The sequence below is a fragment of the Lissotriton helveticus genome, chromosome 11, assembly GCF_964261635.1.
Source record: "Lissotriton helveticus chromosome 11, aLisHel1.1, whole genome shotgun sequence".
NCBI lineage: Eukaryota > Metazoa > Chordata > Amphibia > Caudata > Salamandridae > Lissotriton > Lissotriton helveticus.
Window position 1 is genome coordinate 1084945833 of NC_136072.1, and position 22228 is coordinate 1084968060.

At 42.7% G+C, this 22228-nt stretch overlaps 1 protein-coding gene across 1 annotated transcript in view; it reads left to right on the top strand.

Moving 5' to 3' along the window:
* Nucleotides 1–301: 301 nt before the first annotated feature.
* COX6A1 (cytochrome c oxidase subunit 6A1) overlaps nucleotides 302–22228 on the top strand; it is a 28634-nt gene continuing 6707 nt past the window's right edge. The window contains exons 1-2 of the mRNA XM_078667687.1: nucleotides 302–485; nucleotides 15722–15864. Coding sequence (XP_078523813.1) covers nucleotides 386–485; nucleotides 15722–15864 — 243 coding nt within the window. The 5' untranslated portion in view covers nucleotides 302–385. The remainder of the gene's footprint in view (nucleotides 486–15721; nucleotides 15865–22228) is intronic.

Genomic DNA, 22228 nt, shown 5'->3' on the forward strand with positions numbered 1-22228 from the left:
TACATGTACGTTTATTTAATGTGTTTGTCTTAATACACGCATTTTCAACTCGTTTTACATTTATTCGTACTTCTTTTTTTTCAAGAGATCCCATTCGAAGATGGTCGTCAGTGGGAGTAAAGTGGTAAAATGAAATGAAACTTCTGCAAGTAGGTCGGCCACCGCTTTTAGAAAACGTGAAGTGACCTGTTCCGAGATGGCCGCCACTGTTTTGAGGGGTGGTATGTAAGGGATGCCGATGCCATTCCAAGATGGCCGACAATAATTCGTAGTTTGTCCTTGTGTGGTGAACGGGCTGTATTTCCGCCAGGGGTGAAAGTCGCCCCTTTCATACCGGAACTTCTTCTCGGTGCAAACGCCAGGCTCCTTCATTGACGCGTTGACCATGGCGGCATTCGGAAGGCTCTCTGGTGTGCTGAGCCGGGCCCTCGCTCCACGCGGCCGGCTTCTGTCTGCTGCAGCTGCTCACGGGGACTCGAATGCAGGTACTACGGGGAATCCATGCAGGGCAGCGGGGGGCGTGAGGAGCTCTCTGGCAAGTGGTGGGCGCTGTTCCCGGGGATGACCTTGGGACCAGTGGTTGAGGTGTAGTCAGCAAAGGGGTCTGATATAAAGAAACACGGGTTGTTGTTGTCTGACACCCCTTTATCCCGAGGTAGTGTGATTAGAGGCAGTGTCCGAAAAACAGGTTTTGTCGGGAGTCTCGGGGTTGTTATTGACATCCCCTGGGTTGTGCAGGAGGTTACCCTAGGTTCGTCATAATCTAACTTATTGTTTTTTTTCATTGATTCGCGTTCACTACTTTTGTAAACCCGGCACAGTTTCATAAAAACATACCGAATGCTACGTTTTACAAGAAATCGACCAACTTTAGTCGCGTACGCTTACTTTCTAACGCGTTAGCTGAGCTATGCGGATTTTCACCTATCAGCTGTAAGGGCAACACACGCGCTCTATCGACTTCAAGTATAAGGTGTCATTTAAATAGGAAAATAGACGTGTTGTCTGTCCAAATCCACGCTTTGCAAGTATTAGGTGCTAGTTTGTAGTTCCACCCATCCCTCATTCCGGTTTTCTTCTGTGTTATTAGAACAAAATGTCAGGTTCCGTTTCTAGGTAGAATAGTGTCGTCCTCCGTTTTCTATCTTTCAGCCTGGAAGACGATATCTCCTTTACACCTGCAGTCAATACTGGAAAAAATTAAGCCAAACAATTTTGTCGGAAGTCATTGATAAATTGCTCAAATATATAACCATTGGATAAAACAACTAAAAAAAAAAGTACGTATACAGTTCTACAAAGCATTTGTGAGGTACCATCACCATGTTCCATGGCCTCTTGGAAGTACCTAATTGAAGAGGTCTCTAGGATGAATCCAGCAAAGACTGAATAGCGGGGACAAATCACAAAAGTTTAACGCAAATTAAAACATGCGAGCCGCAGGGAAGAGACGCGCAGCTGCCGATTCAGTTCAAAACCCCTCACTTAACACTACGACACCTACTGCAATTCCTTAACATGCTACGGTCCATCTCTTAAGATCTAGTGCCTTTCCCTTCATACACGACAACTGAACAAATTAACTGAACTCATGAGTAATAATGCTTAAATGGAATATAGTCAGTGTCTCCTTGAGGGTTTCCTCTCCATAGGTGTTCTCAACACTGTCATTTGAAGTGGAATGCAGACCCCTACCAGACTTATTCCCACCAGATGCAAGATCAGGTCCCTGTCTCTGCAAAGACCATCTCCACCATTTCCCTCCTCTTGCTAAGCCACCATATTTTTTGACTTGTACAACCTTCTAGGCACCAGAACACTAAATGGCTCTTAGCAATGATACCAGGTAATCTAACCCCGACCTAATAACCTTCATTAGCCAAAACACAACGCCTCCGTTGTCACCATTAGTAGATCCATACATATTGAGCACACTCCTGTTTACTATTGGGCAAGTATCTCTTCTGATGCACTCAAGTGGCATATCAAGGACGAACCACTTTGGTGGCAGCCTCTTGACCTTTTATAAATAGTCCTTCAACAGTATTGAACGTAGTGTTAATTGCCCGTACTAAATCCGTACGTTCTTTATACCAGTCCAAACCAAAAGCCACCTAAAACTGCACATTATCCCTAATCACCCGATTACATCTTTCCACTAAACCATTGCTCCTGGGGTGATATTAAGATGTGGTCAGATGCTTAATGCCCCAGTGGTTCAAAATTTCTCAAATTCACTTTTTAAAGTAAATTGTACCCCATTATCTGTTACCAAATCGCACAGGGCACTTTCCCATAAAACCGTGGTTGCAAGAAATTAATAATTTCGCCAGAATTAGCAGACTAGTCCGATTCTACTTCTGCCCAACAAAGAAGTAATCAACCAGCACAATACTATACCTACAACTCTCCTTGAGTACATTCATTGGACCAATGACATCCATACCTAGTTTGAATCGGGGTTTGTCTGGAATAGGGATAGCTTCATAAGGACTAAACCACTAATGAGACAAGCCTCGAAATCACTTACCTACACCTGGCCACCAGATCTCCGATTCTCCTTTTCAGGAGTCTCATACCCACATGGCCCTTCATGACCTAACTTGAGAATCTTACCTTGCATTTCATTCGGAACAACCAGTAAGTCTGAGTGCCTAAAGTATACCATCACAAACACTTAAATCTGGAAACATGTGGTTGAACCGCTTGAGGTATTCACTTGCACCACACTTAGGCCACCCCCTGTTAACAAAGCGTTCTACCTTCAACGCTTCATCACTTAACATAGCTGTCTTCATTTCATTTCAGAGATGCACTTTTCCCCAGTAGCAGATGTAAAAACAATCGTACAAAAATCTTCGTCCTTCATGCCCTTGTCTACATCCTCTTCATTAAGGAGAAATCATGACAATCGTCACATGTTTTTCGCTCGTAGTTTGTACTCCAACTGACATTCTAGTAATCTAGAAAATCACTTGGCAATCCTAGGCATGGGTTTGCTGGTACCCGTAGTGTAAGTTAACCAAAGGTTTATGGTCCATTGGAATGGTGAACTCTGTACCCCACAAATACTTTCTAAAATAATCCATACACCAACAAGGTAGTGCCTCATGTTCAATAACTGAATATGTACTTTGAGATCCACAAAGAGCAAATGCGCGAAAGTCACATATTCGTCCTTCCTTCCACACACCTGTGGTAACACAGCTCGCAAACCATACTGACTGGCATCAGAGACCACACGCTGAGCACATGTGTGAAATGGTTTGACTGGCATTGGCCACTTCATATTTGAGAAATTTGTATTCCGTTTCAACGTCTCTTACAAACAAAATTATTTTTTTCTTCCGACGAATCTCTAAATTCTCTTCTGTATATTTGGGAATAAATTCAGCATATAACTCCAGCATGCCAAAAAAGGAGTGCAGTTGGTCTTTTTCTGTGGTACTGGAAACTAATTTTTTTGCTTTCACACAATCTACTGCAACCTTACTTTTAGTAGATTTCAAAGTGACTCCCTTCTCTCAACACTTGATTATGGGATCTTGAAAACATCTACCAATCTGAAGGTTCTTGAACCTTGAAAAACTGAAGAAGCTAAAGCCAACCCAGATGACATGCGTTTAACCATATAAGCTCCCCATAAGTGACCAACAAAATTAAGTCTCTAGTCATGATGCAATACAATCTGATACCCCGATGTCCTATATGAAGTAGAAAGAATCTTAGCTCCTTCAAGGAATGCCAATATTTCTGTAATGTTTTATAAGGGATGAGTGTCGCCCCACATTCTATCGTTTAACTCTCGCCAATCAGTACACATCCTTAATGATCCATTTACCTTCTTATGCCAAAACCACTGGAGATTACCATTCTGAACTCTTTGTTGGCTCAATTATCAATTGATCTCTCATATCCTGGAGTTCTTCCACCCACCCCCTTTGTCCCTCATCAAAATCAACTTGATAGGTGATACCTGTGATTTCACTAAAAACATGTGGAATAGCCTTGAACCTATAACACTCCTCAATGGCCAATGATGGCATACAGTCTTTTCTCAGCATAACCTAATCAGGACGGTTAGTATCTAAGACTATACCTAAGTTCCTTTGTTTTGACTATCCCAAAATACACAATCCATCCTTTCCCACATAAGATGTGCTATTCTCACTGAAGTTCAATGTGGCATCAAATTCTCCTAGCACTTCAATTGACTTGCCCCCATTGTCAATAGGTCGAACAATAATAAGTTGAAACGTTGGTTGCCAATAAATTCTGCTGGTGTGCAAATGCACTTAGGCAGTACAATACCTTGATTTGCAAATCACTGTATTTCCAGGCATGCAAACATAACGATAAATTACAGGAATCTCCTATGAAACTGGCTCTACTCTTTGGTGTGCAACTAAGAGTGTCCAAAATGGCACATTTACCATCTTTACAACACCTAGAACGTTAATTAAAGAGCAGTTTCAGGAAAACACGTTTTTTTGTTGCATTGTAGTTCTTTATTTATTTTGTTATCAATAACTCTACATACGCTGGTAACTCTGTCTCGCAAGTAAATGTTACATCCATGCACATTTGCAACGTCAATAGCGAGCGTGTACTATATTGCTTTCAACGGTCTGTGGCTGGCTGTAGTAGCTGTAACTAGATGTAACTACTTTACTCATTAAATATGTAACCCCAATCCAACAAAGCACAGGCAGTCATGAAGGCCAAACGAAAGAAAACATGGGGATCTGGTTTGTGATGTGTCCTCCTGGTTTCATGCTGTCAGTGGTGTGGGTTTCAACTCTGGGGGAAGGAGGGAATCCTCTCTTCTTCAAGCAGATGCCTGCTTCACAAGTGCGTTCTTGGAAAAGCTTTCTTTGTCATTTGATGCAGTATTGTGATAGTCTCAAACTTCTGGGTGTAGGGATTTGTTTGACCTGTCTGCCTGGTAAGGATATTAAAGCACCCCTTCACGTGACTTTGTTACACTGGGATGCTTTTCTCACTTCACTATATTTGTATGAACATAAACTTGTTTTTCTTGCAATGGTCATTGCCTAAAAAGAAAAATTACGGTACCAGATGCAAGGCACATGCCACAAGTGGAAACTTGGCTGCCCAACTTTAAAAAATGGTTAATGGGCACATTTATTTGTACCAGTGTAAGGGACACTGTACACGTTTGAGTGTATCTGGACTGCATTCATTAGCTGTTATGACCAAGTACTGTTAATCTACGTAATTGTAGTTTTATTTGGTCTTGCTCTACTCTTTCCCCCCTTTTAACAAAAAAGACCCATACATATATAGTTAACTAGATTGGAATTTATTTAGATTTGTTGTGTAGTCTATTCTCTTTGTGGTATTTTAATTCACTTTGTTATTAAAAATAAAGAAAGAAGCACTTAAATTCCATTTAAATAAACAGATCCTGTGTACAGTTTTTCACCTGTACAACACCACTATCCCACCTTGGCCATTGCCATGAGAAACTCATTACACGGAGATCCTCTGTCACCCTGACAAGAGAATATTAATCAGGGTTCTAAAGGTAGACAATCTAATGTTTGAGAGATTCTAGATAGTGGACTTGATTGAAAGAGCGGAAGAGCTTGTTTCTGTGTAGTCTGCTTACAAATAAGAGAGACCAGGTGAGGAGGTAATTTCACTGACAATGGTTTTGTACTGAGAGAAGAGATGAGTCTTGGAACAACAACTGAAGGGAATTAGTTGGTGAATGGGTGGAGCACTATGAGACAGAAAAGGAACAGTTGGAGACTGAAGAGAACCAAGCCCCTTTTAGTCATTCCTTGGAAAGCTGAGGTTGCTTTTCTTGGCAGATGAACAGTTTTTTTGTTTTTTTTTTAAACTTTGTTTATTGATTAAAATCACAATAGTACATTACATGATTGGACAACACATTGCATATTATCGACAAGATATTACGATTAAAGCATTACGCAAGAAGTGTTCATTACATATCTCCTATCAGTCTCACATGATTGGACAACACATTTCATATTATCGACAAGATATTACGATTAAAGCATTACGCAAGAAGTGTTCATTACATATCTCCTATCAGTCTCACATGATTGGACAACACATTTCATATTATCGACAAGATATTACGATTAAAGCATTACGCAAGAAGTGTTTATTACATATCTCCTAGCAGTCTCTCCTGCCTTCGCATTTCCATTTCAGTTGTGGGCGACTCACACAAATCTCCCCTGTATGCATTCCACAGAGACCACTTCCTATCCCATTTCTTGGGGCTTCCTCAAGCCTTTATAGACCTCGGTCTCCGCCAGTATACATCTATCCATTTCTTTGGCCCTCAGAGTGACACGAGGTGAGCGCCTGTCCCCCTAGCCCCATGCCACATCTCTTAACCAGTGTGTATCCCATCGTTGCAAACTGCCTCTCGACTTCTGTTAGGTCAGTAGCCTCCCATATGTTCAATATCCCGAGCTGTGGTGTAAGTGTTATAACTTTCCCCAGGGCTTTGTACTGGTTTGTAAAGTTGGCAAAACAATATTGAACCCCCAACTAGGACAGCCTAAGAAGGATTCTCCCAATGCACATCTTGTACCACTTTTGTCAGGGGGCAACCAATGTCCAAATCCTTGAATATTATAGCATTCTGTGAGCTTCCATATAATCTTTTACAGGCTTTTTACACAGTGCCATAATCCACCTGTAAAGAACCATTTTCTTTAACTTATGCTTTTCAAGTTAAATACCTTATGCCTGCTGGCGTTGTCATAACTTTTCATTCTAAACAGATCAGACTTTTGGCACATGACCTAAATGTTCCTAATGAACCGACAGGACTATACCCTTTATTGTCGGATTGTCCCATACACAAGTCTACATTGAGCATAAGATTTCCCCACAAGGCAGGCACTCAGTCATGTAGTTATGAATACGTTTAAAATGACATTTGACAAATCAAATGTTGCCACCCTTCATGATGTTGCCTAGAATGATTCTCTCAGTGCTGCAAGGGTTTATCGGAGTATTAACACCACTTGTCCAATATGGTAATCCGTGAGATTTCATGTAATGAAATACCTAACTACAGGCAAGCACTGCGTAAAAACAAGCAGTCCCATAAGTTGTATAGTATTTAGCATATGCTTTTTAAAGTAAATAAGCTGGGCTCATTGCCTTTATCATAACAATTCATAAAACAGATCAGCCTTGGTCACTGACTTGTCACGAGAACCAACTCAGACATGCTGTATCAAGCATGATCCTTATCAGAAGGCAAAAAGTCAAATACAAGCAGTCTTTATGGTATGGCTTGACAGGATAGCGGTCACCAGATAATTATGGGAGCATCATTTGAGAGGGGCTTTGGCTCCGCCCACATGTTGGGAGCCAGGAATAGTTACTGGGCAGAAGTTGTGTGCTCCCCAATAAAAGTATTTGCCCTCCACACAGAAATGATAATTGTATTGATCCAACTGCCTGAGTTTGAACTTTCAGGGGCACATACCTGATAATGTAATGCTATTAAAGTGTCGTGGAAAACTAGATAATTTATGTTTCAATCTAGCAGCAGCACAGATGGAGGAGGAGAGTCATTAACCTGCATGGTTGTTTGGGTCTAGTTTACCCGTGTGCCTGTCGCCCGACCTTTTAACCTACACCAATATTATTCTACACTTCTTTGCTTCCACACAAATTCATTACCAGGCTATTATACTGGTAATGCTTCACCTTACCATACAACAGTCCTTTAAAGCCAGACCTGTTGGCATTGCCAATGCTTGTTTTAGGTCTGGTGTTAGCCAAGATCTTTTGATTTTACTTAAAGGAATTACCTTTATACTTCATTCATTGGTCAGTCACTCACATTTTTCATTTGCCTTCAACAGTATGGGGCAGTGGGTCAGCCCACTTCAGCCATTACTTAAATTCAGTGAGTGATACCATTCCACTCATTCACAAGGAACACATCCACACACAAAGTAGTACCTTCATTGCCCCATACTACTGTGGCAATGTGTGCTTTTCAGTAGCAAACATATTTTTGCTTTTAGCCAAATGTGACTGATACAGCAACAGGTGAAGGTGGATCTTAATATTAGATAGGCAGCACACCTATTCATGAATCCAACATATAAAGTAATAATAAAACATGTAACATGCATTGGCGAAGCCAAAATTGTCTGCCTGTTTTGTTTTATCACAGTATATTTTCTTTAAGATATTTTATCTGCTGTTTGTTGTTTGTTTTTCCTAACTCTTGTGTGCGGTATAAAGAATAATTTTTCCCCTTCCAAAAATGGTATCCCGTTGATGGTAATTGTTAATATGCTACATTTTGGGAAGCTTTCAGTGTGGTTAAAGCAGTCCATATAAGTAGATGAGAAGATTATGTTGAAAATCGATATTTCCAAAAACAGTGTTTTCTATAGAGAGCATGCATAATCACCACAGCCAGGAGGTCTCTTGATGAACAAACTTTAGAAGTAGTTGCCCTGCATAGTTATCAGGGTGACTTTTTTTTCTTCTACTGACTTGGACCAACCACATGCAGAGCAAGCATTTTCAATGCAATAAGTCTCACATTCGTGAATGTTTGAGCTATTGGTGTTGCATTATTATTAGCAATGCCAATAGATCAAACTTTAATAATGCAAGACCTATTGCATTACAAATGCTTGTTTAATTTGTAGTGAAACCCGTCAAGAAGAACTTATCAGAGTTCGAAATGCATTGGGTATAACATGATTCACTTCGGAGGATGTTTTATGTGTTCTGGCGTGATCAAAAAAAGGCTTGGATGAACATGAGGCATGAGAAGCGGTTGAACATATTGCATCTTACGTGTGATTTACCAACGCAAATAAACAAAGTAATTTCAATTTTCTGGAGTACGTGGATCAATTTGGTTGAATTTGGAAAGTGTCAAGCGAAAAATGCTGAGCGCAGGCTCAAGGAACGATATTACGCTCCTAGCTTTGAAAATGTAGTATTTCTACCAACGCTCACAGTAATATAGTGCAACTCCACAAAATGGACACTACACCAGTTATTTATAAAAATATAAATCACTTTATATAGATTAGGCAGGTCAAAATGACATGCAAATCACATACACTATTATTCTTGTCTTAAAAATGGCCTCTTATGAAAAAGGAAGTTCAATTTAATAATATTCTTATGGCGAAAGGTTCACAGTGGTAATATTCTTAGGGCCAAGGGTGCTCTTACTTCAGGGCGAGCTTGTGAGGCACCCCAGCGACAAAACATCTTTTTAAGAGCCCAGGCTTTTCCCTGTGCCGCTGTAAGAACCATTAATTCGGGACCAGAGGTCTCGGGCTCCTGTTCCAACAATTAAGATCTCTGCATAGAGCACGGACTCGGTAATGTCAGACCCCTCTTCCTGGTGGTGCATCTGTCTCCCTGGTGCACCATTATTCTGTCCTGTAGGAATGGCGTTCGGCCAACCCTGCAAGAGCAGGGGGATGAAACACTACTTCAGCCGTGTGATGTGACTACATGCCAGGTAATGCCCCCCTAGTCTCAGGAGAGCAGCTGCATTTTTTACGTACTTTGGCAGCGGGAGCCCCGTCTCCACATCGGAGACAGTTCGGGAAAGGAGCACGAGAGGAGAAAAGACAGACATGGAGAGAAAGACAGTCAAGAGGACCGAAAACGAGAGTGAGAGGAAACACACAAAGAGAAGGAAGGGTGACAGAAAAAAGAACAGATGAACAAGAAAAATGGACGCAGAAGTGACAGAAGACAAGATGACAAAGAGAAAGGAGGACAAGAAGAAAATATATAGAGGGGAGAAAGAAACATTCAGAGCGCTAAGAGACGAGGAGCAGAGAGTAGGAGGCAGAGCTTCGTCACTGTAAATCTGGAACCCGCCTGGTTGGTTGTTCAGGACTCGGGCAGCATCCAGGCCCGATGCCTCACGTGCATACTCTGGAATTAATTAAAATGCTTGTGTCCGAGGCTGGAAGCGAGGGGCTGACTGAGGACTCCAAGAATGCGGCCGAGCAGGGGAGCGCAGTACGCAGGGATGACATTTGTGTACAGCACTTTAAACTCTTCCGTAACGGGGTGCGAGAGGCAGCGATGCAGAACTATGCACCCCCTGCATCTGGGCCGCACATTATGTTCACCTAGGAGGTCTAACCCACCCAACAAGCAGGCACCATTTCCAGAAGCCTTCACGCACGAACACCTGCCTGATATTAAACCGTATCAAACAGTGTGGTCACGGCAGTAAACAAATCTTTTGTGTTAAATTAAAGTAGCAAAGAACACAACAAATTCAGTGTGGCATGTGTCCACTCCAATAGTTTTATAATGATAGAGGTTATCTGTTGTGATTGTAATCAGAGCATTTACAGATGGGAGCAATGGAATTACTCGTTCAGACAAATGTGCAATACCTTACAGTGCTCTAGGTGTGGTAGGGAAGAGAGGATGGGGGTAGAGTGTTCAAGTGTGGGTAGGGGACAAGGAAAGGTAATTGTGACATATATACATTGTCAGGGCAGGTTGTAGTAGTCCTTGGGGTAGGGTCTTCATCAGGACTGGGGAAGCACTTGTAGTAAAGACGGGGGAAGAGATCCGCTGTGTTCATTGCGAACGATGGGCTTGTGTAAGCTCTCCTGTTAGCGACTACAGCTATTCCAGCTTGTAACCGGTGGGGAACAGTCAAGCGTTTCCCCGTATCATAGTTGGACAGAGAATGTCTAATCTGCAGCTGGGTCTGCTTGCAAATGAGGGGGACAATCCCGTGTGGCCTTATACCAGCCGTAGCTTAATCATGGAGGACTACAACCTGTCCTGACCCGAGGGGTCGACAACATTGGAACGCAAACTCTTGCGACACTGTATAAAATTAACTTCGGGTCCGTCTGAGTTATGTACAACACTGGGAACATTTGATCATTCACGGAAACTTATACAACAAACCATGTTGGTGTAGATATGTCACAATTACCTTTCCTTGTCCCCTACCCACACGTGAACACTCTAAACCCATCCTCTCTTCCCTACCACACCTGGAGCACTGTAAGATATTGCACATTTGTCTTGACGAGTAATTCCATTGCTCCTATCTGTAAATGCTTTGATTACAATCTCATCAGATAATCTCTATCATTAGAAAACTATTGGAGTGGACATATGCCACACTGAATTTGTGTTGTGTTCTTTGCTACTTTATCACAAAAGATTTGTTTACTGCCGTGAACACACTGTTTGATACTGTACTTATTGACCCAGGTCAGGTAGTACATATGGGTTACCCCCTTTATATACGATATTAAACAGCTGAACCCCCTTACCCCGCTTGCTGGGCGAGTGAGGGCCATAATGTGCGGGCCAAACGTGAGTCCTTGCGTGCTGCGAATGAATGACAAAACGCACCCTCACATTGGACTCCTCTTCGCACTACAAACAAGCCTGCAAGTGGTGCACGCACCATAGCAAAGCATGTGATTTCTATCATCACGCCTGTAGCTGGGCACGATAATTGCTCCTCCCACGGCCTATTGGTGTCTATTACGCGATTGGTGCGCGTAATAGACACTAATAGGCCGTGGGAGGAGCAATGCGCCCGCCTTTGGCCAATAGCGTGCAGTCTTTCATTAAAAGACGCACGCTAGGGCCAATGGGGTAGCTGAAAAGGAAACGCACAAGCGTGTGCGATTCCTAGGTCCGCTCAAATACCCCGTTTTTCACGTACAAAATGTCTTGTGCTGCGCGAGTACTGCTGCGCAGTGCAACGCTAGGCACAAGACCTAAAAAGACGACCATGGCCAGTAAAATAACAATCTGCTAGCAATTTTAGCTTTGTGGACTAGGTAGAAAGTAGTAGCACTGAAGTTGTGCTCTGTGAAAATTCTATTCCTATTCTGCTATGGTTTAGAATGTCTAATTGCGAAAACTCCTCTCCCTTGAATTGACTAAAGTAAAAAATGTGATGTTTATTGGTCAGTACAGCTGGGAATGGCGATTAACCAATGCACATCTTTGGAATTGGATTTTCAAAGAGGTCCGTCCATATTCTTGCATGGATGCATGTGACTGCAATCTTTTGAATTATGTTGTAAGATTTTATTACAGAAATACTCGTAAAAATAAATGGGCATGCACATGCTGCTTCTCAAGGGGTTGGTCGTATGAAAATGTATGTAATAAAGTTTCATAAAAATATTTACATAGTAAAAAGCATAAACAAAGCCAGTAAATCCACAGCCATTGACAGACCTATTTGCTTTGCCATTGCCTGTGTATTGCAATGTGCAGAACCTCTGTGGAAGTCCTTGTTTATAAAGGAATTGATTGATAATGGGAAACAATTTTATCTTCTCTTTAGTGTATCTAAAGAACGTTATTTCATCAAAGTTTGACTATAGTTCCACACTGTTACAATAAAATGCTCTGCAATTAAATATTTATATTTGCACCTAATGCTGTACCTAAAGTTGGCTCAACCAATCCATTGCAAATCGGAATTTAAAAACAAGCATTTGAAATACAATAGGTCTTGCCTTTGGGCCCTATACATTTTTAGCTATAAATCACATTATCCTGGGTAAAGCGATTCTGGTATTTTACTGACCCCCTGCTAGTCTTATTCTATCAAGACAGTTAAATAGAGGCAGTTGCTAGAAAAAAATAGTTCCTAAGCGGAAGCAGACCAGTCCTGGGGCAATGCCCCAAAGCCTATACAAAGTACATACAACAGATCTTCCAGACCGCGCAAGTCTAGGCTCAACCTAATAAGTAGCTATTAAAATTCTGCGATGCTGCGCAACCTCAAGGCATATGTATAATTGAAGCCAGTCACCCTCTCCTTTGCAACAAAATTGACACTGCCATTGATTTAAAATCTATTTTAATCTGCTTTTCATATTTTCCTTTACACTACACGTGACTCTAAAGCTCATCCAATCTTTATCTTAACCATGACCCTTAATCCTAATTTTGGTGGTTTTATTTTCGGGAGGTGTAAATGTATCACGTTCACTTTCCAGTGAAGAGTTTGCTATGAGTTTCTCTGAAATAAATCCGACTACCTTTCCCTCAAGTGCACACATTAACCAGGTGCAGGGCAATGTAAAACTGGACACCAGTCGGTGGTTAAGTGAAAAATGGGCCCAACACTTATTCTGTTCTAAAATGGTATCTAACCCTAAACCGTATTACCACCTGAGTACCATGAAGTATAAAATGAAAGATTTTTTTTTTTTTTTAAAGCCAGAGCTTATCTAACAAGCATTGGCATAGCCAATAGGTCTCGCCTTTGGGACGTTATAAGTGCTTATCCATGCAACAGTTTTTGTTGCACCAAGGATATTGTGCTGTATAACTAAATACTTACAAGGTCCCAAAAGCGAGACCTATTGGCTATGCCAATGCTTGTTGTAGACATTCACTTTTTCAGACTAATTCTACTAAGAAGCACAAAAGTAATAGATCTACGTATGCTGTGTATTTACTTCAGTAATAACCAAACACATGCTAGCACTTTTATTCTAATGTAAAATGAAAATATAATGGTAAAAAATGTTATCCTGTAAAAAAGCAAAATGCAGGATGTATAATGTCAAATACGAACATCTTCAGAACTGGATTACATTCATTTATGCCATTTATCTGAAGTTGGATATTCACTGGACTGTTTTGCTATTTATATATTTGAACAGTTGTGGCAAGAAGACCACTCAGTAGATAAAAACTTCGATCAAACCTAAGTCCAATCGTACTACATTTACCAAATTGTTTCACAGCTATGTGACCAATAAAAGACAAGGTTACTAGGAACACTTAGGCAAATGCACACTTCAAAACAATATGAAATTGAATTCTTTACGGGAAATCACATTCTCTACATTTAGGAGACCTTTTCTAGCTTCAAACTGGGCCAGTAGAAGCAGTAAGAAAACAATGCGGCATGCTTCCCTCATGGTAGTCCATGAAAGTATAGGGTCAAATTAATATTTTATTTTCTACACACACCCGTCCTAATGAATTCGAGAGGTTTGATTTTCATCAATTTCAAGAGTGAATGTCCTCAAAGCACGCTAAGAAAAAAAAAAAAGACGTGCACATCACATTTCTGAACTGGCATCAAATTAACACAGATACATCAACTTTCTGAACAGTGTTGCTTGTCTAATGCTTAAAATAGATTTAATATTTCATAAACTCTTCATCCTTGATTTTCAATGGCAAAGAGCTCAGAATAAAGTAAAAAGCTAAAAAGCTTACATTTACCTCTCAAAATTTCAGTGCAACATTCTAACGTTATTGATAACATTTCTGTTTTAAACCCGTTTACCGCGGCCGTTATTTCGGCGCAGTGCTGGTGTTTTAAGGAGTGGGCGGGGCCGCGTCGGCCGTTGGCAACACCAGCCAGGTAGTGTTCGCGACGGCCGACTGGAGCATGGAAGGGGGTAAATAAAATACACCTTTGCTTCCAGACAATTACTGCAGCTCCTTTCTGTCAAAAGCTAAAACCGTCACTGGAAGAGACGACCCCGAGCCCCCTTGAAAAATAAAACACTGCATTGACTGGAGCATACACACATTGGAGGAGCCAATCACTGCAGCCACTTTCTATCAAAAGGCAAAACAGTAACTGGAAGAGACGAGTCCCATTGAAAAATAACACTCCCTTGACTGGAGCATCCACACATAGGAGGAGACGATCACTGTAGCCATTTTCTGTGAAAAGGCAAAACGGTCACAGGAAGAGATGCCATTGAGCCCACTTTTAAAATAAAACACTGCATTGACTGGAGCATACACACATTGGAGGAGACAATCAATGCAGCCACTTTCTAACAAACGGTAAGACATTCACTGGAAGAGACAACAACACCTAGTGCCCTGGTCTCTTAAAAACCTGCATTGACTGGAGGATGTTCTCACCGCACCCTCTCCTGTCAGAGAACACCACATTAGCTAGAGAATACAGCCACCCCCAGTTAAACAAGCATTGGCCGAAAGGAAACGTGTGGCCGCGACCATGAGTTGTGTGTGCACACGTAAAAATAAACCAGCACGAAAGTGAAAGCTCATTGAGGCACGCACAGAAACCCACATGGCGGCTGCGCGCGTGACGCAAGCGGTAGGCCACCAAAAGCCTGTGGCAGCACTTAGAAAACCCCCTTACTATAAGTCTCTCTTAAAAACCTGCATTGACTGGAGGATGTTCTCACCGCACCCTCTCCTGTCAGAGAACACCACATTAGCTAGAGAATACAGCCAACCCCAATTAAACAAGCATTGGCCGAAAGGAAACGCGCGACCGGGAGTTGTGTGTGTGCGTGTGTGCGCGCGCGGGCAAAAATAAACAAGCACGAAAGTGAAAGCTCATTGAGGCACGCACAGAAACCCACATGGCGGCTGCACGCGTGCACGCTCGCTTGAAAGCAAGCGCTAGGCCACCAAAAGCCTGTGGCAGTACTCAGAAAACCCCCTTACTATAAGTCGAGCAAGCAGCGAATGCGCTGCTCTAGGCTCGACCTAAAAATAGAAGAAAATAAGCAATCACTGAGGAAATTTTACTGCAGAAGAGTCCTCCCTGTAATCCTAGCCATAAACTCAGCTGAGCCCCTTAAATGTGCACTAAGATATGTGATTTAGTGTGGATTTCACTAAAGAAAGTTACTTTGTACAAGATTAGTAACATCACTTTGTTACTCAGTTGTGTATCTTTGTTTTTTCTCCCCAGCACGAACCTGGAAGATCCTAACCTTTGTTGTTGCTCTCCCTGGTGTTGCTGTCTGTATGCTGAATGTCTACTTAAAGATGCAGCATCACTCACACGAGAGACCAGAATTTGTCCCCTACAGTCACCTCCGCATTAGATCAAAGGTAAGGCCACTGGTTATGTTGCAGCTGCAATCAGTCTACTTTTGTAAAACGTGCCCAGTCCAGAATTAAAGGTTGCATATCAAATACGCTGCAGATTTGTATACAGCTTTCCTACAGGGTATTGTGCACATTTGGACTTCTATTTGTATTTATTTTTGTGGTACAATCGCTGTCTGGAGCAATAGTAACTTAATTTTTTATTTGTAATATCTGCGGTCAGGACCCGCAGGGTTGTGGAATTGAATAAAATATCTACTTGTCCATGCGCCAAGTTGTTTTATAAATCTACTTGTCCTGTAACAAAATCCACTTGTCCCTTTGCCACGTAGTGCGGAGACAAATTATGGCAGCAATCTCGTTAGATCAGAGCTCTGCTATAGCCTCTGATTATGCCAGGGCTCATACCATAGTAGTGTTTGCAATCCCCTTGGGTTGCCACGTTTCTGCAGATCTACTTACTGGGGCTGAAGGTAGTGGTAAGCAATAGTTCCAGGGTTAAAATGCCCTTTTGAGTCAGTGCAAACCTACTAACTTGCACGTTTTAAGTGTTTTCTACAACTCTTCACCCATACTGAGAAATGTTGGAAATTTACTCCTGACAATGGCAGACGTAAACCTTCTTCCAGAGTTGGGGAGAAAGTGGTCGGAGGGAAAGTGAACATGTAAACACTCAGATTTTTGCACGAGAAAATTTACACATGCTTATTTATTTGCTCATGCTAAAATGCAGTTCGCAAATATTTTCTAGGCGTACGATTTCCTGTACTAAATCTGTGAATTCACGAAAGCTTTATAGCTGCACTTAATGTAAGGACATATACTATGAGTGCACTTTTGAGACTTTCTTTAATAATTGGGCCCCTAATTTGGTCTGGGGTTGACCATGACCTATTACCATTCTGTCTCTCCCTGTATCTACTGGCTTCACTGTGAGTGACCGCATTCTGCTTCTTCACAAGGAGCATATCTGCACACAAAGTAGTTTTGACCAGTGCCAGTAACTACTGTTGCAGTGGGTGCTTTTTGAGACCAAAACATTTTTTGCTTTTGCAAATGTTTGTCATAATGGTGAGGGCCTGACCTCTCGCACACCAATAAGGTTTTACAAAAACCATGCCAAAACAATTCACACATTGACAAAATTAAAAAGTTGATCACCAATTTCAGACCTACTGGCTTTGCTGATGCTTGTTTATTTTTCTTTCTAATCTTATTGAAATTGGTTACACTGATTTTCCATTATGAATATTTTTGCGAAATACTAGCATGCATCAATAAGTTACTAAATGAAGCTTAAAGAAATGGTACCTGACATTTTATAGTAATTTAGCGAGAATTTTTTTCCCCCTGCTTTCAGTTTTTTATGAACATTTTATTTTGAAAGCAAAGAATCCTCTATCTTGCTTTCACGCTTCTGCACTTATTTGCATCAAATCAGAGAGCATTCTGGGAACATTATACATAGCCTCATATTACTAAACTTTGAAACTTGGAACCACACTGTCAATAGTTCAGTCAGAGCTTACAACATTTACTAAGATGCTCACCCTAATAATAAAGGCTTTCAATTTCAATTAATAAAATATAAATACAAATTTGAACAGCCTTAACATAGGGACAAAAATATTACCTTGACTGCAGACAGTGCCCTTCCATGATCCATAATGTGGTACTGCAAACTGGCAGCCAAGGGGTTTGTGCTGCAGGGGGTTGGGCCTACTTGTCCCAAGGACAAAATACACATGAAAGCTTGTTGCCCTTGTCCCCAAACCATGTCTTGGGCGTCGTGCTTTAGGAATTCCACATCCCTGCACTGTCACTTGTTACATAGTGTTGTAAAACATGATTTGCGATTTTCCAATTAGTGTTATTTTTTACCATTACTGTAGGTTTAAAATACAAATATTGTTTAATACTTGAGACTTGGAGCTTTTTTACTAGTCAGTTCCCTGGATGGGGGAAAGAGGGTAGAGTTAAACTAAAAGAACAAGTTACTTACCTTTGATAACAGAATCAGTCTTCTGACCCGGGAATCCTCTTTGCAGCATGCAGACGTTCCTCACAAGCTACTGCAGCTGCCAATGCATTATCGTTCGTAGCCTTGGCTCCAGCTGTAACGACTGCCAAACAACCACCTCTTCCTCTGCGCTGAGTGAATGATCATAGAGGAGCCATTGCAGGAGCTATCCCCAGCCAGCTGAAGATAAAGCAGCAAGGACCAGTCTGGCACCTCGCCGCCCTGATCTACAAGAGATGGTTGCAGTGTATCCTAGTATATCGGCACCACATCAGATAGAAGAAACACTCCGCTGGCTATAAGAATGCTCGCTTCTGCCAGTGTGATACTAATGTTGAATGCTTCGGCAGTCACTGTTGGGGGGGAGGACACTAATGTTGTAGAGTTTCCTTAAAAAGGATAAAGCACCTTAGGAAAGGGGTTCATATCACCCCATATCATTGACATGCCAAGCCTAGCTCCCTTCTTGCACAATCTGGTGTCAACAACATGGATTTGTCCCTGGTCAGGATACATACTATGGCTCACATTAACACTGCAATAGCAGCGTTTGATGTAGCAGGGAAAACTAAAGATTGGATTGGTATGATAATGTTGGATGCCGAGAAAGCCTTTGACCGGGTTACCTGGGATTCTCTTAGGCTCACTATGGAAGCATTTGAGCTTGGAAGTCTTGTTATAGCAATGGTTCAGGCGCTATATAAGAAACCTGTGGCAAAGGTCTTAGTGGGAGGTAATTCTTCTCCTCTAGTATCAATACACAGTTACTTGTCTGGGCTGTCCCCTCTTACCCGCTGTTATGCGCCCTCTACATAGAGCCATATGACATATTTTGCAGAATAAGGGCATCCAGGCAGTCAAACTAAATGGTACTAAGCTGAAAATAAGGATAAGTTACTTACCTGTAATCCTAGTTCTCTTCCAGGGGTATCCTCATCAAAGTCATAAGCACTGAATATTCCCGCCCATGTGCGGGACCCCGGAAACAATATAAAAATATATATGTAAAAACACATATCTCGCTCCACATATATGTATGTACATATATCATTTTTCCCACACCAATGCAGCTCCACAACTGAGGCTAAAACAATGTAAACACATATACATGCACTGCAATTAGTAAGGAAAGAAAAAAAAACACATTAGGTCAAATAACCCTTGAACTTTGTGTTTTAATGAGTAAAACCACTCATAAATCCTGAAAATTGCTCATAAATAGACATTGTTAGCCCTCAAGCTGCATTGCAAAACAATAGCATAGAACATGAAACCATTTTCAACAAAAAACTGGCACCGTGCCTTTAAGGCAGCCATGACCCCAGGCTTCACATCATGCCTCAGGGGTGACAGTTAGGTCAGTTCTTTGCATAACCCTGAAGACAGGGCTCAACCACAAGATCGTAATAGTACCAAATCTCATTTACCTGGGGAGGAGGGTGGGTTGCTTATGACTTTGATGAGGATACCCCTGGAAGAGAACTAGGATTACAGGTAAGTAACTTATCCTTCTCTTCCAGGGGATCCTCATCAATAGTCATAAGCACTGAATAGAATAGCAAGCCCATCAACCCCCTGCAGGTAAATGAGAAGTAAATGACCCAACCAAGCCATAACAGCCAATAACTCAGCTGTTAAACAGATTCCTCAGGGAGGCCTGGCCCACCTGGGTATCTGCTCTCGTGCCCGAATCTAGACAGTAATGTCTGGTAAATGTATGGACAGACCTCCAGGTCGCCGCTTTACAAATCTCAGACATTGGCACATTATGCAGGTAAGCTGCCGTGGCAGCTCTACCTCTAGTGGAATGCGCTTTAGGGGTAAACCCCAGAGGTTTCTGCGCCAATTGGTAAGCAAGTTTAATACACGGAACGATCCACCTGGAGATGGAACGTTTCGATGCTGCATGACCAGTTCTGATCGATCCGTAGTTAATAAATAATTGATTAGAATGTCTAACAGGCTTGGACCTGTCCAGATAGAACTTTAAAACCCTTTTCAGGTCCAAAGAGTGTAAAGCCCTCTCAGCTGGAGTAGAGGGATTGGGAAAGAAAGTGGGCAGAGAGATCGACTGATTAACATGAAAATCTGACAACACTTTCGGCAGTAAAGAGGGGTGCGTCCTGAGCACCACTCTATTCAAATGAAACACTGTATAAGGCTCTTTGGTACAGAGGGCCTGAATCTCGCGGACCCTACGGGCTGACCTAATCGCTACCAAAAAAGCCGCTTTCCAGGAAATATGCTGAAGTAGCTTTATGAATGGGCTCAAAAGGAGGGCCCTTCAACTTTGATAGTACTAGGTTCAGCTCCCAGGGAGGAGGAGAAGGAGGCCGTACAGAGGGCGTACAGGAGGATACACCTTTTTTAGACCTTGCAGGAAATCTTTTACTGCTGGCAACTGGAAAAAAGAGGTTTGTGAAGGTGATGGCCGATAAGCAGTTATAGCGGCTAAATGCACCTTAATGGAGTTAAACTTCAAACCTGCCTTAGCCAGGTACAACAAGTATGGAAGAACTGCTTCTTCCTGACTCTTCACCGGATTGTGACCATTCTGCATGCACCACATATAGAACCTCTTCCACTTGCATGCGTAAGACTGTCTTGTGGAAGGACGCCGTGCTTCTCTCAGAATGGACATGCAGTCTTGTGGCAGTCCTAAATGGCCGTACTGAATGACCTCAGGAGCCATGCTGCCAAGTTCAGTGACGGAAGGTTGGGATGGTGAATCCTCCCGCCCCTTTTCGACAACAGGTCCGGCCTGCATGGAAGCCTCTTGTGAGGAGACACTGACAGGTGAAGTAGGTCCGTGTACCACCATTGCCTCGGCCAGTCGGGGGCAATCAGGATCATTGTTGTGCACGAGTGGGTCAGCTTGCTCACCACCTTCGGGATCAGAGGAAGGGGTGGAAAGGCGTACACAAATTCCCCTGACCAATTGATCAAAAGAGCATTCCCCCTCGTTCCTGGTCGATAGAACCTTGAGGCGAAGCTTGGGCATTTGCTGTTTACGTTGTCCGAGAAGAGATCTATGGAAGGACGACCCCAAGACTGGAAAATGTCTTCTAGCACTTCGTCGTTGAGAACCCAGTCTTCTGTCTTCGAAGTGCCGACTTAGTGCGTCCGCCCTCACGTTCTGCTCTCCTGGGAGGTGGACTGCTTGAACAGACAACTTGCGAGCCAGAAGCCAATGCCAGATGCACTGAGCTTCTAGTGACAGAGTCCTTGAGCGGGTTCCTCCCTGCTTGTTTAAATAGTACATAGTGGTGGTGTTGTCCGTTTGTACTAAAACCACCTCTTCCTGAAGCGAGGGAAGGAACGCTTTGAGAGCCAGGTGGACTGCTCTCAACTCCAGCAAGTTGATGTGGTAGGTGCTTTCTTTGGACGACCACAGACCCTGCACCTGAAGAGGACCCATGTGCGCCCCCCAGCCTTGCAATGACACGTCTGTGATGATCGTTTGTGTAGGAGGAGGTTGATGGAAGAGAACTCCCACTTGCATGTTCTGCTTCTTTGTCCACCACGGGATGGAAGATCGCGCTACCTCCGACAAAGTGATCTGATCGTCCCAGCGATCTGATTGCTGGTCCCATTTGTCCTCCAGATCCTGCTGAAGAGGACGCATCCGAAGTCTGGCGTTCGGTACCAAGAATATGCAGGAAGCCATCGATCCTAAGAGGGAGGCTATCTTTCGCACTTTCTGAGTCCTGTTGCGAAGAACTTGCTGGCACTTGAGCGCTATCAAACTGTCTCTCCTCCGAAGGAAACCCTTTTCCTACCTCAGAGTCTAGCAGAGCTCCTAGGAAGTGAATCTTCTGAGTGGGTTGGGAGACCGACTTCTTGTAGTTGACATGCAGGCCTAGACGTTGACAAAGTTCTATGCATGTCTGGAATTGATTCCTTACATTGTCTGGAGTTGGACCTTTCAACAGCCAATCGTCTAAGTATGGGTATACGAAGACTCCCCTGCGGCGTAGAGCTGCCGCCACCACTGCGACACACTTCGTGAACACCCTGGGGGCCGACTTCAACCCAAACGGAAGGACTTTGAACTGGTAGTGAGAGGTCCCCACCCGAAATCGAAGGAATCTCCTGTGATCGGGCCGTATCGGGACATGAAAATATGCGTCTGAAGGTCCACCGAACACATCCAATCCCCCTTCCTGAGATGTGGATAGATTTGGTGAAGCGCCAACATGCGAAATTTTTCTTTTCGTACATGTAGATTGAGTGTTCTCAAGTCCAGAATAGGCCTGTATTCCACCTTTTGGCCCTTTTTTCTGACCAGAAAATACCTCGAGTATACTCCTTTCCCCCTTTGAGCCACCGGCACCCTCTCGATGGCTG